The 13,725-nt window shown below is 40.2% G+C and overlaps 1 protein-coding gene across 1 annotated transcript in view; it reads right to left on the bottom strand.

Annotated features, from left to right (window-relative positions):
- LOC146448984 (uncharacterized) overlaps positions 1–13,725 on the bottom strand; it is a gene marked incomplete at its 3' end in the record, with an annotated part of 85,567 nt that overhangs the window by 19,101 nt on the left and 52,741 nt on the right. The window contains exons 60-75 of the mRNA XM_085102062.1: positions 13,252–13,492; positions 12,033–12,113; positions 11,483–11,826; positions 10,867–11,110; positions 8,939–9,064; positions 8,479–8,604; positions 8,184–8,300; positions 7,827–7,952; positions 7,034–7,150; positions 5,780–5,902; positions 5,110–5,456; positions 3,310–3,550; positions 2,038–2,076; positions 1,470–1,816; positions 537–780; positions 291–332 (exon numbers count right to left, since the gene is read on the bottom strand). Of these exons, the coding sequence (XP_084958188.1) occupies positions 291–332; positions 537–780; positions 1,470–1,816; positions 2,038–2,076; positions 3,310–3,550; positions 5,110–5,456; positions 5,780–5,902; positions 7,034–7,150; positions 7,827–7,952; positions 8,184–8,300; positions 8,479–8,604; positions 8,939–9,064; positions 10,867–11,110; positions 11,483–11,826; positions 12,033–12,113; positions 13,252–13,492 (2,905 nt within the window). The remainder of the gene's footprint in view (positions 1–290; positions 333–536; positions 781–1,469; positions 1,817–2,037; positions 2,077–3,309; positions 3,551–5,109; positions 5,457–5,779; positions 5,903–7,033; positions 7,151–7,826; positions 7,953–8,183; positions 8,301–8,478; positions 8,605–8,938; positions 9,065–10,866; positions 11,111–11,482; positions 11,827–12,032; positions 12,114–13,251; positions 13,493–13,725) is intronic.

The raw sequence follows: 13,725 nt of genomic DNA on the forward strand, positions 1-13,725 counted from the left end.
TTGACACCCTCCTGATTTTTGTAGCTGCACCGTCACCTCACCAATATTGCAATAAGCCCTTGAAAAAGTGCGCTAAACCAGACAGATCAAACACACAAAAGTAACCTGCGACATCACAGACATCGAATCGTTCTTGTTTGTCACACATCTCTTATTTCCCCATTGTTCAAGCGTCACAAGCAACATTGCATAAAACAGCTAAATGATAACATATAGCTACAATTTGCGAGCCCACGTGAAAGCCACTAAGCCATTGACGAGCAAATTCAAAATTTAGCATTGTAGCGTACCTGCTGGTGTCGCTGTAGTGGGCGGTTGAGTAGGGGGAAGTGCTGAAAGAACAAAACAGTACAATAAATAAAACGAAAATGACATCTACTTAACCCATAGAGAAACAGAATATTGTCAAAACGCCATCCTACTGTGCCGATTGATGGCGAAATTGTAACCAAACAAGCAATCTTCATTTTCCACAAATGAAAACTTATTCATATTACACATTGTTATCGGCTAAAATGAAGCATTACAAACAATACCTAATTTACAGATGCCTCTCTTTATTGAATTAGCTTTGTCGTCTAAGTCCTCAAATGAGTCCACTGTAAACACATTTTGAGGCCCAGAGGCTATTTGGCCAAGTTCTGACGGGTCGACGTCTTTTCCTATACCCAACACGAACACGGCTGCTCCTTTCCTCTGAAGGCGAGAAGAAACCTCATCAAGAGGCGTGTATGGTCCTTCGTCTGTTGTTTGCCTTCCAGAGGTGATTACAAATACGGGCTGCAAACAAGATACGGAAAAGCGTAAGCCACTTTAACGCCCCAAAAGAGACGAACACACCACTTTTCTCCCTATATTTGAGCGGCGTTCAATTGAGTGTCGAAAGTAATTCCTATTTGCTTTAGATTTGCTTTACCGCGCTCTGTGATAGGCTGGCATTTTCTCAACCCGCCATGAAATGCAAAACCCACAGCCAATCGTAGCAATTTTTTTCGCCTTTGACGACGGCTACATTGGGCAAATCCTTTCAAAGAGTTCAAAGAGTGCTATTAGAATTCTAGGGAGAGGAACAATACACAAGCTGATATCGGAGTTTAAAGGGATAATTAAAATAAATAAATAAATCACTTTTTTTAAGTGTCAATGTATTTTGCGCAGAGCACCAATTGGGGACACTTTCCAGATCGAATTGGAATTTAGAAGCGTTGATTTTTGAAGAGAGGGGTATACCCGGAGAAAAACCTCTCGAAGCAAGGACGAGAACCAATAACAAACTCAACCCACATATGACGCAGGGAATCGAACCCGGGCCACATTCATGGCAGGCGACTCCTCTCACCACTGCGCCTTCCCTGCTCCCCAAGGGTGATGACTAAAGCAACAATTTGGAGTGCAGTAATACATAACACAACACTTTGGAGTACAGTTCTTTGAGAAACGTTTCACCCTGATAATTAATAGAAATTTACCCTTGAAACGCCTCTCATTCCAGCGGCAGGAATCAACACTTCCTTGTCTGCCAGATCTAATGCTTTGTCAATTCGCCTTGAACCACCCTGGCATAGCAGGAGGCCAACTCGCCTCTTCACTTCTTCTCCATTCAGAAGGCTTCCAGTTAAGGTGTTAAACTTGAGTACCACTTCAGCATCAGTGCCGAATGGGATCAAGGCAATGCGTCCTACCGGTTTTGACACGTCGAAAAAGGTGACTAACGTTTTCACAAACTTCAGCACACGATTCCAGTTGTCAGGGTCGTCACAGACAGATGAGTCAATAACAAAAGTTGTATCCATAGGAATCGGGCATACGTCTTCAGCTAGATAAAAAGCATTGTTAAAAAGTTAGTTACTAAAGATATTCTACTAAATGAGCATTTCATAAACCACATATCTTCTGTTTCAAGTAAGTGGACGGCAAAATGAAAACACCGTAAGTGTATTACTAAAACAAGATTTTGCATGTTAATGTGTACACATAGTGTAAAATCACATTTCAATCAAAAGAAAAAGACATTTGTTCAACATGCACATCAATTACCTGGCGGCGTTGGCACTGGTGTTGGTGCTGGTGTTGGCCCTGAAAAGCAGCAACAGAGACAATGAGTGAAAACGTTTAACTTTAAGCAAATTCACAACACAGTGAATGTCAAGGCTGCTGCCGGCACAGTATGTCTGAGGGCTCTTAATTGCCATTGCCCCGTAATGTTGTGAAACGTTTCTGATACCACTAGCAATTTTCAATTTTAGCATCCAGTGAATTTTACAATGGGGACGCGTCCTACAAAAGGCTATAAAATGAGCCAGATAATGGCCGTCAAAAGCCTTTATGCTGTAAAACATAGAACAGCAAAACACCAGTGTTAGCGTGTGAAAGCTGTGAAGCTCGAGAAGCCAATAAGAAAAAACGACGAAAAAATACAAAAATCACGCCAAACTAAAGGAAACGAACTATTGCCCAAAGCAATGAATTTCTATTTCTCGAAATTATTTGATTGTTATTAGGAACAGCAGTGAAGCAATGGAGCTCACATGCAGAGTATCAAACTGTGCGTGGTTCCGAGAGCTTTGAATTTCCAGAAAAGGCGCTCATCGTGAGCCAGCCACAACTGATTAAAATATAAATTATTCAACTTATCTACCTTAGGATCGCAATATATTGTATTGAAAACAAAAGAGAGAAAGATAATTCTGAAGTATTGCAAAGAAATAAGAACGGACACAATTTACCAATGACCACAACAAGTCACCAGAGTTAGTGAAAATGTAAACGGAATAGACCAAGTAACAATACGGGCCGTATTGAATAAGATGTCATCAATTTTACTTTTTAACGGTTTTAACAGCTGCTCTGTCATAGAATCATATCGTTTTTAAGTTTTGGTCATTTCTTGTTTTCTTAGAAGACTGACTCTCAAGATTTTCAAGGAAATTGCTAACATTTTTCTTTAACTAGGCTAAACATATTTCACACTCAGATCACTGGCGCGCCCCGGACAGTGTGGCCAGGACTCGACAAGACAGATAATGTTGGGTATTTCCTCCCAGTTGCTGCTACGAATGAAATGACCCATCGTTGTTAGCGATAAAGAAAGTAACAATCGCTTAAAAATACCCTCTCTTACTACAAATGCCTTTTTGTAATTTGTACTGCTCATATATTGTCTTGTTTCATGTTTTACCACCAGTTTCGACGGAAAATATTTGTTGCTAGCCTGGCATGATTTTTTTTTTGCAGACAAAGAGACATCATTTATACAAATATAGAAGGCTCTCATGGACTGCAACTTACACATCTTCAAACTGAACCTACCAGGACAAGAATTCTGTACAATCGTCTCCGCTACGGGTGCAAGCTCTGCAAAACTAGCAGCAGTGAACACGTTGTTATTTGAACTAGCAATGTCATTCAGCTGAGTTCGATCGATATTCCTTCCAATGCCAAGAGAGAACACTTTGACGTTCTTATCCTTGAGTCCGCGGGATGCTACTGAAAGTTCTGTGAATGAACCTTGATCTGTTGTTTGCTTGCCGTCAGTGATAACAATTGCGACCTGCAAAAGACATCACGTGAACATCGTGTTCAAAAAGTACGCCCTTGATACAAAGGAGTGCTCATTAATGACACTTCATTTACAACTAGGAGGAATGGATGGAGAATGAGACAATTTTCCTTAAACTTTAAAATGTGGTACAATATTCCTTTAGTTGTCAACACAACTTTTCAAAGTCCAGTGTCACAAAGACGCACTCCTAAATAGATTTCCATGTACGTCAGTTAATCGTGCAGTGGACGATACCCTACCGCTTCTAGCGTTTATTTTTATAGTTAAATAAAAAGTACACACTATGTTTTCAGCTTCTGACGTACATCTGATTCATACGAAATTCAATCTGTACCCTCTCCATTGCAGAATCGGTAAGCGGAGTAACAACGCTATATTCTACGGTTTTTCATAGCTTAAATTATTACAGGCAGTCTTTGGTTCAATGTTCGCTGCACACAAACACGTAACGAAAAATATAATTACCGCGGAGAAAGAAATACAGCAATGTGACTAACTACGTTTGAGATTCGCGCCAATTTCGTAGGATGGAATGACGTCACGAAAAAGCGGCCAGGCTACTAAGTGCTATTCAAAATGGCCGACGCTTAATTTGGATTTTGGAGAGGAATTTCGTGTGGATCAGTTTGACTACAGAATCTGAAACAATGGTAAGTAACTCAACCCAACTTGTACTTTTCACAGGTGGTTAAAAAAGTACACGATTTCTGAAGTGACCTCCTTTAAAGTTGAGTCCTTCGAATAGATCCTTCAAAAGCAGTAACCAGCCCGATAAGGCACTTAACCGAGGGAGGACACCTCATCGACGGTTCGCAAAATCGAGTAAATAGGTTACTTCTGTAATTTACGTATCCGAACGACATTCCAAGGCTAGTAACCTGTGAGTCACTTCTCTTGTGACCTAAATTACTACGGAAAACAATGACTGATTATATTTTGGAATAACGAACAAACAAGTGTCAAAAATGGGTGTCTATGATGACTTCCAGCCTACTGAAAATAAGCTACATAATTTAGAGATGTTGCGCTAGTCTTCGCCCACAAAAAAGGAATAAGACGTCAGCTTTGAGTCAGCAGTCACACATTAAGATCCTACAAGACCCACAAGCCCAATGCATCGTGGAAGTGAAATATATGCAATTCATACATTTTGAATTCGGATGAAAGATTTAATTAATGAGAGACAATCGAAGTTATGTGCGTAACAGCAGTTGTGAAAAGAAAGCCTGAAAAAAAAAAAAAGTCAGGCTTGAACGCGATTCCATTCCATGATATCCGGGATACCAGAGCAGTGCTCCACCAACTGAGCTGTCATGCCAACTGGGAGCTGGTCATGTTGTGAACTCGTAACATATCCAAAGAAAGGGAGAGATGGAAAAGAAAATAAAGGAAATTCTGTTAGTGCCTGGCTTGCGCACGGATTTGAGATTTGAGCTATCAACAAAGATGGGCCAGTCCTGTTATAGCTAAAATTCTTTGGAAGAGTAAACTATCATGTTCAAAGGAACCTTATTGGTTATGGTGTTTAAGTCTTAAATAGTACATACCTGTGGTAATTGCGGCCTCATCCCATTTATTGTTGTAAAGATCTCTCTGTCAGCAAGCAGTAGAGCTTTATCAATAAACGTGTAACCTCTCTGGAACCTAATCCTATCTATAAGACCATAGTATCCTTCCTCTGTTACGGCAGAGCCAGTGAGCCTGTTAAATCTGAACTCCACGTTAGCCCCGGTACTATAGGCCAAAACAGCCACGTGGGTCTTGTCTGGACCGACATTGAAGGCTTTTACCATGTCTTTAAGGAACTGTAGCATCCTTAGCCAGTTCCTTCTGCCAATGCTCCCTGATGAATCCACAATAAATGCTACATCGGCCACGGCCTCACACACAAATTCTGAAAATAAATAAATAAATGGATACTGAAATAAAAAGCTTAAGGAGGCCTACAAGCGCTTAAAGCACTTAGTTGGAGAATCATTGTTTCACCAGCAGTTCAACTTATCATTGATTTCATAAATAAATAATCACACCTTCACCTTATAACCATGATCATACAGTGTTGGCTGGTGTCATGTAACACGAAAAATGGAAAAAAAAAGATGGCAACTGAAAATATGAAAGGACAACTCCCCAACCCCGCCGGCACCGTCGTAGCGTAAAGCAAGGAACAAAAAATGGTTAGCTAAGCAGTAATCATAAGAGAATAATGATAGTTACTTTCACAAGTCTTTTGGTCGGATTTCAGGACAAATCCAGGGTTACAGGAACAGTAAAAGCTACCACTGGTGTTCGTACAAACTTGTTGGCATCCTCCGTTATCAACTAAGCATTCATTGTTGTCTGTTGAAATGAAATTAACAAAAATATTATGTACATAACGAAGTCTTGTTGTCTTCAGAAACTGAATATCGAAAGAACGGAAAAGAAAGGAAGTAGGAAGGACAGAAAGAAAGAAGGAAGGTAGGTACGTAGGTAGATTGGTAGGCAGTTAGACAGGTAGGAAGGTAGGTAGGTAGGAAGCAAGGAATGTAGGTAGGTAGGCAGGTAGGTAGGTATCAAGGAAGGTAGGAAAGAAGGAAGGTAGGTAGGTAGTAAGGAAGGTGGGAAAGAAGGAAGGAATGTAGGTAGGTAGGTAGGTAGGTAGGTAGATAGGTAGGCAGGTAGACAGGTAGGAAGGTAGGAAGGTAGGAAGAGATGTAGGCAGGTAGGCAGGTAGGTAGGTAGCAAGGAAGGTAGGAAAGAAGGAAGGTAGGTAGGTAGTAAGGAAGGTAGGAAAGAAGGAAGGAATGTAGGTAGGTAGGTAGGTAGGTAGGTAGGTAGGTAGGTAGGTAGCAAGGAAGGTAGGGAGGTAGGTAGGTAGGTAGGTAGGTAGGTAGGCAGGCAGGAAGGTAGGTAGGTAGGTAGGTAGGTAGGTGGGCAACAGCTCGAAACACTGCGTCCTATTCGATTTTAGCGTACGTAACATTGTTTAGAATTTTTAAAGTACTGGTGTGACAAAAGTCCGTTAAGTCCCAGCTCAGGGAAGTGTTACGTGCGGCATTAAATGGGAATTAAGCGAATTTGCAGCCAATTAGATTCATTGTGGGATTCTAGGCCTGTTCACCATTTACCATAAACTCCCAAAATTTTGGTCTCCATTTTCTGTAATGAAACGGAAAAGTTCGGACGCTGACTAATTTCGTTCTGATTAATTATGCTTGCAAGATGTCAAAAGCCGCATCTCAGTCTCCAGATGCTTTGCCTATCCATGTGTTACCTATATCATCCTAATTCAGCAGCCATTTATTATTTTTATCAAAGCGAAATCTGTTCACTTTTAAACACGTTACCACCAGGGCACAACTAAAAGTAAAAGATGCAAACAAATGATACAAGATGTACCAAACCAACTAACAGACATTATTAACACTAATCCCTCTTTACTCAGACGTTTTGCAACCGTCACTTATCATCACAGAAGAAATTACATACCTCTACAAATCTTGCCGTCTGCCGTATATCCCCTAGGACAGCGACAAACGTGGGATCCTTCAGTATTGAAACACCGAGCATTGGAGTCACAGACATCCTTCTCACATTCGTTAACATCTGTGTTGAAGAAATCAGTGGGATCTAACTTTCACGCAAAACTCCTACTTTTAACAAGGAAAATACTGTAAGGAATGCTTGGATTACCGCTACAGGAAGATTTGCTTTTGTTCAAGAAATTCTATATCTAGGTGTCCAACACCACCTTGAATGGGTAAGTGTGATTGCAGCCAATTAGATTCACTGGGCAAGTCTACCGCTGTTTACTATTTATAATGACATTCCAAACATTTTGATCACCATTTTCTGTAATGAAACAGAACATAGCAACTTCCCATAGCGTTGGAAAATGTTGTTCATAGATGATCTATCTACTACTTAACAAGCATCCCCAACGAATTCACAAGATATTTCTGTAGCAGAAAGAGGTCAACAATAGGACAGAAATTAATAATTTACCGCAGGAAATATATTTTCACAAAATTTCAGGCCATAAAATGCACTATAATACCAGAGTTGACGTTCGCGAGCGTCCATACGCTTTTTTGGCCCGACTAATTGTGAGGGCGAAAATGAGCTCTGAGAAGGGCAACAAATATATTTTACTTCAAGAGGCATTTCGAAGGGGAACTTACGCCCCAATAGCTTTAATTTCGTTGTCTTAAAATGAACAATCCAATTTGATGTGACGCTTGAGGACCGCCACATATGACGGCGAATTCCACAATTAAATTACCTGCACAGTTTTTGCCATCTCCTGTAAACCCTACACGACAGCTACAGGTATACGATCCTTCAGTGTTGCTACACTCAGCGTTGGTACCACAGTTACCTGATTCTGGGTTGGCACATTCATCAATATCTGTAAGTAAGGACAAGGGACGGATTACAGCGGGATGAGACTTTTTTTTACAGCAACCAGTAACCACACATTTGAGACAGGTAGAAACAAAGAACCAAACATATCTCCTGAAACCGAAATTTCATCGACAGATGCAAGCACAAGATGAGGCACAAGAAATATACATCTGCCCAAACCCAGTCTCTTTTGGATTGGTCACAAGACAGTGTTTACCACAAAAAAGTGTTTTACCTGTACAGGTCTTTCCATCTCCTGTATAACCTACACGACATTCGCAACCATAGGATCCTTCAGTGTTGGTACAAAGGGCGTTGGAGTCGCACACATCATTCTCACATTCATCAACATCTGCGTTAAAGTAAGAAAAGTTTAAAAAAAACCTCAAGATTCGCGTGCCTGAGGAGCACCTCTCACTTAACTTGCTGTGAATGTTCACAGCTGTTATTTCGTGACCCCTGAACAAATATTTTCCCTGACGAATCAAATTACGATGAAATGCCTGTGCAAAGTATTCAGTTACGGTTACCTGTGCAGCTTTTGCCATCTCCCGTGTACCCTACACGACAGCTACAGGTATACGATCCTTCAGTGTTACTACACTCAGCGTTGGTGTCACACTCGTTTGTTTCAGGGCTGGCACATTCATCGATATCTGTAAGTAACGCAAGTAGGACGACCACAGATTATTGCCATCTGAACAGCTATTTTGAGAAATTTTGAGGAATCTGTAAAACTAGCCACATAAAATAGTACATTTTATTAATTTGTCCAGCTAACTCTGAAAGTCCAACTATACTAAGGCGAAAACGGTTGAATCTTGCTGAAAAATTCGCTCGAGTAAACGACAACCTCCCTTAACAAAAAAGGTACATCGGCAACAGGATATTTCAAATAATAAACAATTGTTCATGGGTGCAGCTTTAGACAAAATTGACGGTACTGTTGAATAGACGGAAATGAAATGTCCGTAAGGAATAGCGACTTGCCTTCACACGTCCTGCCATCGCCCTGATATCCACTGAGGCAGCTACATAAATAGAATCCTTTGGTGTTGGTACACTCAGCGTTGGTGTCACACTCGTTTGTTTCAGGTCTGGCACATTCATCGACATCTGTGAACGAGAGAAATGGATATATCGGCGGACCCTAGCGCCACCTTTCGACTAATAAATGATGATAAAAATCGTCGTTCCCCTGCGACCAGTTGGATAGACAATGCACTAATTTGCAAGTCTCGTTCACATTGTAACTCTTACAATGTGATTATTAGCACAAGTAAACAGGCAATAAATCAGTTGTTTTAGAGAGGGAAATCAAGAGTGAATAATTATTTGCGCTCTTGATATGAAGTGAGTGACACGCATGAGATTACCATGTTATTACTTTCTTGGACCATTAAACTTTTACACTTGTAGTTTACAAACTGGGCTGTTAGTTGGACATGGCGAACACGCACACACACACAAAATAAAGTCAATGAGGAATTGAAAGATGATTTCATCATTCTAACAATGTTTCTTGGACTCGTTTTCTGCATGAGCTAGTTTGTTACTTAAAAGTTTAAACCCTTTATTATTGGCACCAACAGCAAAGTACAATTGCTGAGGATGACAACTTGAGAGGACATGTATTTGTACTAGACCTATAGCGGTGAACGTTGGGATCAGAGTCTAAGCAAAATACAAATACAGCCTGGTCGAAGGATTACCGTAAAAAATAGTGTCTACAGATAAGGTTTAATCCACCAATGGATTTATTCCTTTCCTAGTGTCAATTAATTTCCACCCCGTCACACATTCAAGTATTACCATTAGCAGTGGGAAATATGGAATGCGAGTAGGCAAAACCTGACTTTTATTGACACTTAAAATTATCATCTGAAACGTCTGATCTGTTATCTAGTGTCTTCTATTTCAGCTCTCCTTCCTCGATAATCCCTGTTCCCTTCAATTCTTCCCTCTAATGGCTTCCAATTTAACAGCTGCTTACTGCCGCCATTTTGAAAATTTAGTCAGCTCCAGTTCTGCGTATACGCTGCGGAAATCGTTCCCAGTTTATCGTTACGAGCTCGTATGACGAGATTCCATATTTGGAAGTGCAATGGATAATTCAAATGTGTCGGTTTTGCCCTACCAAGCCGGGCCAGACAGTGATTTTAATATTAATATAATTGATATTAAAGTTACTTCTATATGTATTAACGTAGTTAGCACAGCTCGCTGGAAGACCATGTAGATCATTGCTGATGTGATGATTGTGATTTGATCTTACTGCGTCATAACGAAAACTGAATTAATTTTCGTTTTTTTTCCAGTGCTGTAATTGGATGAAATGATGGCATCTTAGCAACAATCGAAACGATTGCCTAACCAGCTTTTCTTGGGGTATTCCAGAGGGCAGCGTAGAATTGGAACTCAGTAAATTTTCAAAATGACGGCCGTAAGCAGAGGCCATCGGAGTTAGGTCTCGGGGAGGGGGGGGGGGGGGAGAAGAGGGATTATACACGGAAGAGGTGAAAAAATCAAAGACAAAGAACAACACATCGAACGGTAAAATGATAATTTAATTCAAGTGTCAATAAAGGTCAGCTTTTTGTTCGAGACAAATCTGCTTGAATTCAATGTTTGCAACTGTTCGTGGTATTACACCATTTGGTATACATCACCAAATTTGACCAGTAGCTCACCTATAATGGAACAGTAGCCCTCGTGGCAGAGAAGAGAGAATTCGAACAAATGAAATTAAGAAAAGTGAAAGAACAAAAGATGGTACTGTTAGAAAAAGATAGAGAACATCGCGTATTTACATCTTGCATAACAATGAATCCCAAGTATCCAAATAAATTATTTTTAAGAAAGGGGTAAAAACTAGATGTTCGCTAACTAGTATATAATTAATTTAAAACAAAACATACCTAGTACACATATGCCTTTCTTGATTTCATTTGCTTTTTCATCCAAGTCCTCAAACGAGTCCACTGTGAACACATTTTTAGGTCCAGCAGCAATTTGATTCAGTTCTGAAGGGTCAACGTCATTTCCTATACCCAACACGAACACGGCTGATCCTTTATTCTGGAGGCGAGAAGAGGCCTCATCAACAGGCGTGTATGGTCCTTCGTCTGTTGTTTGCTTTCCTGCTGTGATTACCAAAACAGGCTACAAAAAATGAAACAATGAGATTACGAAATCAAAATTGAGTCTTTTTATTAGAACCATGTTTATCAATTCACTATTCAAAGCCACTTGTCATTAAGGAGATCAGAGTTGCGGAACTACAGGAAAGACGTGCTCGACGAAAGGCAACCGCCTCTCTGTCTCCATCTATTCTTGCACACATGTGCACCGTAGTTAGGATTACAAAATGCAGGCTAGAAAATAAGATAGAGAAAGCTTAAACTAAAAAATTAAGACAACCTATAAACCACAATTTCATCCTTACTGACGATTGTTTCCAATGTAAAAACTGATAACAAACTTGTCTGAGGTAACTTTCACTAGAGAATGTTAAATTAGAAGCCAGAATCTTACCCTTGATACATCTCTCATTCCGCCAGCCCGAGTCAACACTTCCTTGTCTGCCAGATCCAACGCTTTGTCGATTCGCCTTGAACCACCCTGGCATATCAGGAGATCAACTCGCCTGTTGACTTCTTCACCATTCAGAAGGTTTCCAGTTAATTGGTTGAACTTAAGTTCCACTTTGGCATCAGTGCTGAATGGGATTAAGGCAATGCGACCAACAGATGGTGACACATCGAAATATGTGACCAAAGTTTTCACAAACTTCAGAACACGATTCCAGTTGTTAGGGTCATCGCAGACAGATGAGTCGATAACAAAAGTAGTATCCATAGGGATCGGGCATACTTCTTCTGTTGGCAAAAAAAGTTAAAGACAAAACCTTTTCTTCTAGATACAGACATTGGAATTTATTCTCTACAGTACTTTCTTTCATTTCAAGCTTCCGCTCGAGGGGACTAAAAATTGTAGGTCACAACGGTGTCCACAGAACAGGGGGCACCTCTACACACTAACTGGAACAACTAAACCACGCGTGGAGTAAAGAAACGTCTGTTACCTGGCGTTGTTGGCACTGATGTTGTTGTTGGTGGCAAGGTTGTTGGCACTGGTGTTGTTGTTGGCGGCGGGGTTGTAGGCACTGAAAAACAAATAAATTACGATGGAAAACATCCAACAGGCAGAATGGCCCCAGGAAACCACGTGAACAGTTTAAGTGAAAAAGAAAAAGAAAAAAAAAGTTTATATAAAAGCAGCTGAAGCTTTAAAGGCTGAAACTGAAATAGCTGGTTGTTGCTAGGGATAACACCCGCCCCCACCCGCTTGCATACTTGTTCAACCTCACCGTCGGCCGCCATCTTCAAACGGAGTTTTCAAGGGGCTATGGGACCTAAAATACTGATGAGTGATTAGTTTATCTTCATTTGATTGCAGGGACTTGTCCCACGAACAGTTCACACGCAGGGACCAGCATAATTTGAGTGGACAAGTCACAGGGACCAAATTTTCGTCCCTGCGACTAAATTTTTTTAAGAAAATGGGTAGTTCACACGAAGGGACTAGTCCCTTCGTGTATGCCGACCTTTGTAATCAGTTTTGACCAAATATTTGTTCTCATCCAGGCTTTAATCGTGTTTACCTCAAAATTAGCAAAACTAGATGGACAAGAGACTACCAGGCAGGAAATAAATAAACAAAAACAAACAAAAAAATAAATAAACAGTTACATTTACAAAACTCAAAACCACAAAATGTGAAGACAGAAGCAAATATGTAAAAATACCTAATTACTATAATTATTTGGTTATTATAACTACAGGCTCTACAAATGGGAAGACCTTGTTACCAAAAATACCTCACTTAAATGGAGACACTGGCATGAGACTCCATTGAGCAACATCCAAGCCAAACAAATAAAAAAATGTCTGGTACTTAGGACTTATAAGGTCTTAGAAGATACAATAAGGAAGAGAATTTAATACAACTGTTCCATTCTATCAAACTAAGTATCCTTGGCTACTTTTCCCGAAACCTAATCTCGGTTTCGCGAGATGGTTACCATAATTCCTCTTGCGTTTCAACGAATGTACACTATCATTTCTAGTTAAAAACTGGGTAACGTCTCAAAACTTGCATTTCCCTGCACGTGGTAAAATTTGCACCACGCTAAAGCCTTATCAACCTCGGTTTAAGCCTAATAGTTCTGCATACTAAACAATTGGTGGTCCTAGCTAGGATAGAGATTTTAGAGAGTTTTGATAACTTTAAACTGAACCCACCAGGACAAGAACTCTGTACAATCGTCTTAGCTACGGGTTCAAGTTCTGCAAAACTAGCAGCCGTGAACACATTGTTGTTTGAACTGGCAATGTCATTCAGCTGAGTTCGATCGACATTCCTTCCAATGCCAAGAGAGAACACAATCACATCCTTGTTCTTGAGCCCACGGGATGCTTCTGAAAGTTCCGTGTATGGACCGCGATCTGTTGTTTGCTTGCCGTCAGTAATAACGATTGCAACCTACAAAAACAATCAGATGTAACCCATTTTGAAGGAAGTCCCTACCAAACAAACGTAACCTTAACAGCTTTGCACCTGAAGTGTGCCTTGGCGATCTAAAAAAAACTTCAAGAAGACAAGAATTCCTAAACAGCTTTGAACATCGGCAAATGGACTTTGCCAACGATGCTCAGTACAAAACAAATAAATAAATAAATAAATAAATAAATAAATAAATAAATAAATAAATAAAT

Source organism: Pavona decussata, unplaced genomic scaffold (assembly GCF_977016875.1).
Source record: "Pavona decussata unplaced genomic scaffold, jaPavDecu1.1 SCAFFOLD_705, whole genome shotgun sequence".
Lineage (NCBI taxonomy): Eukaryota > Metazoa > Cnidaria > Anthozoa > Scleractinia > Agariciidae > Pavona > Pavona decussata.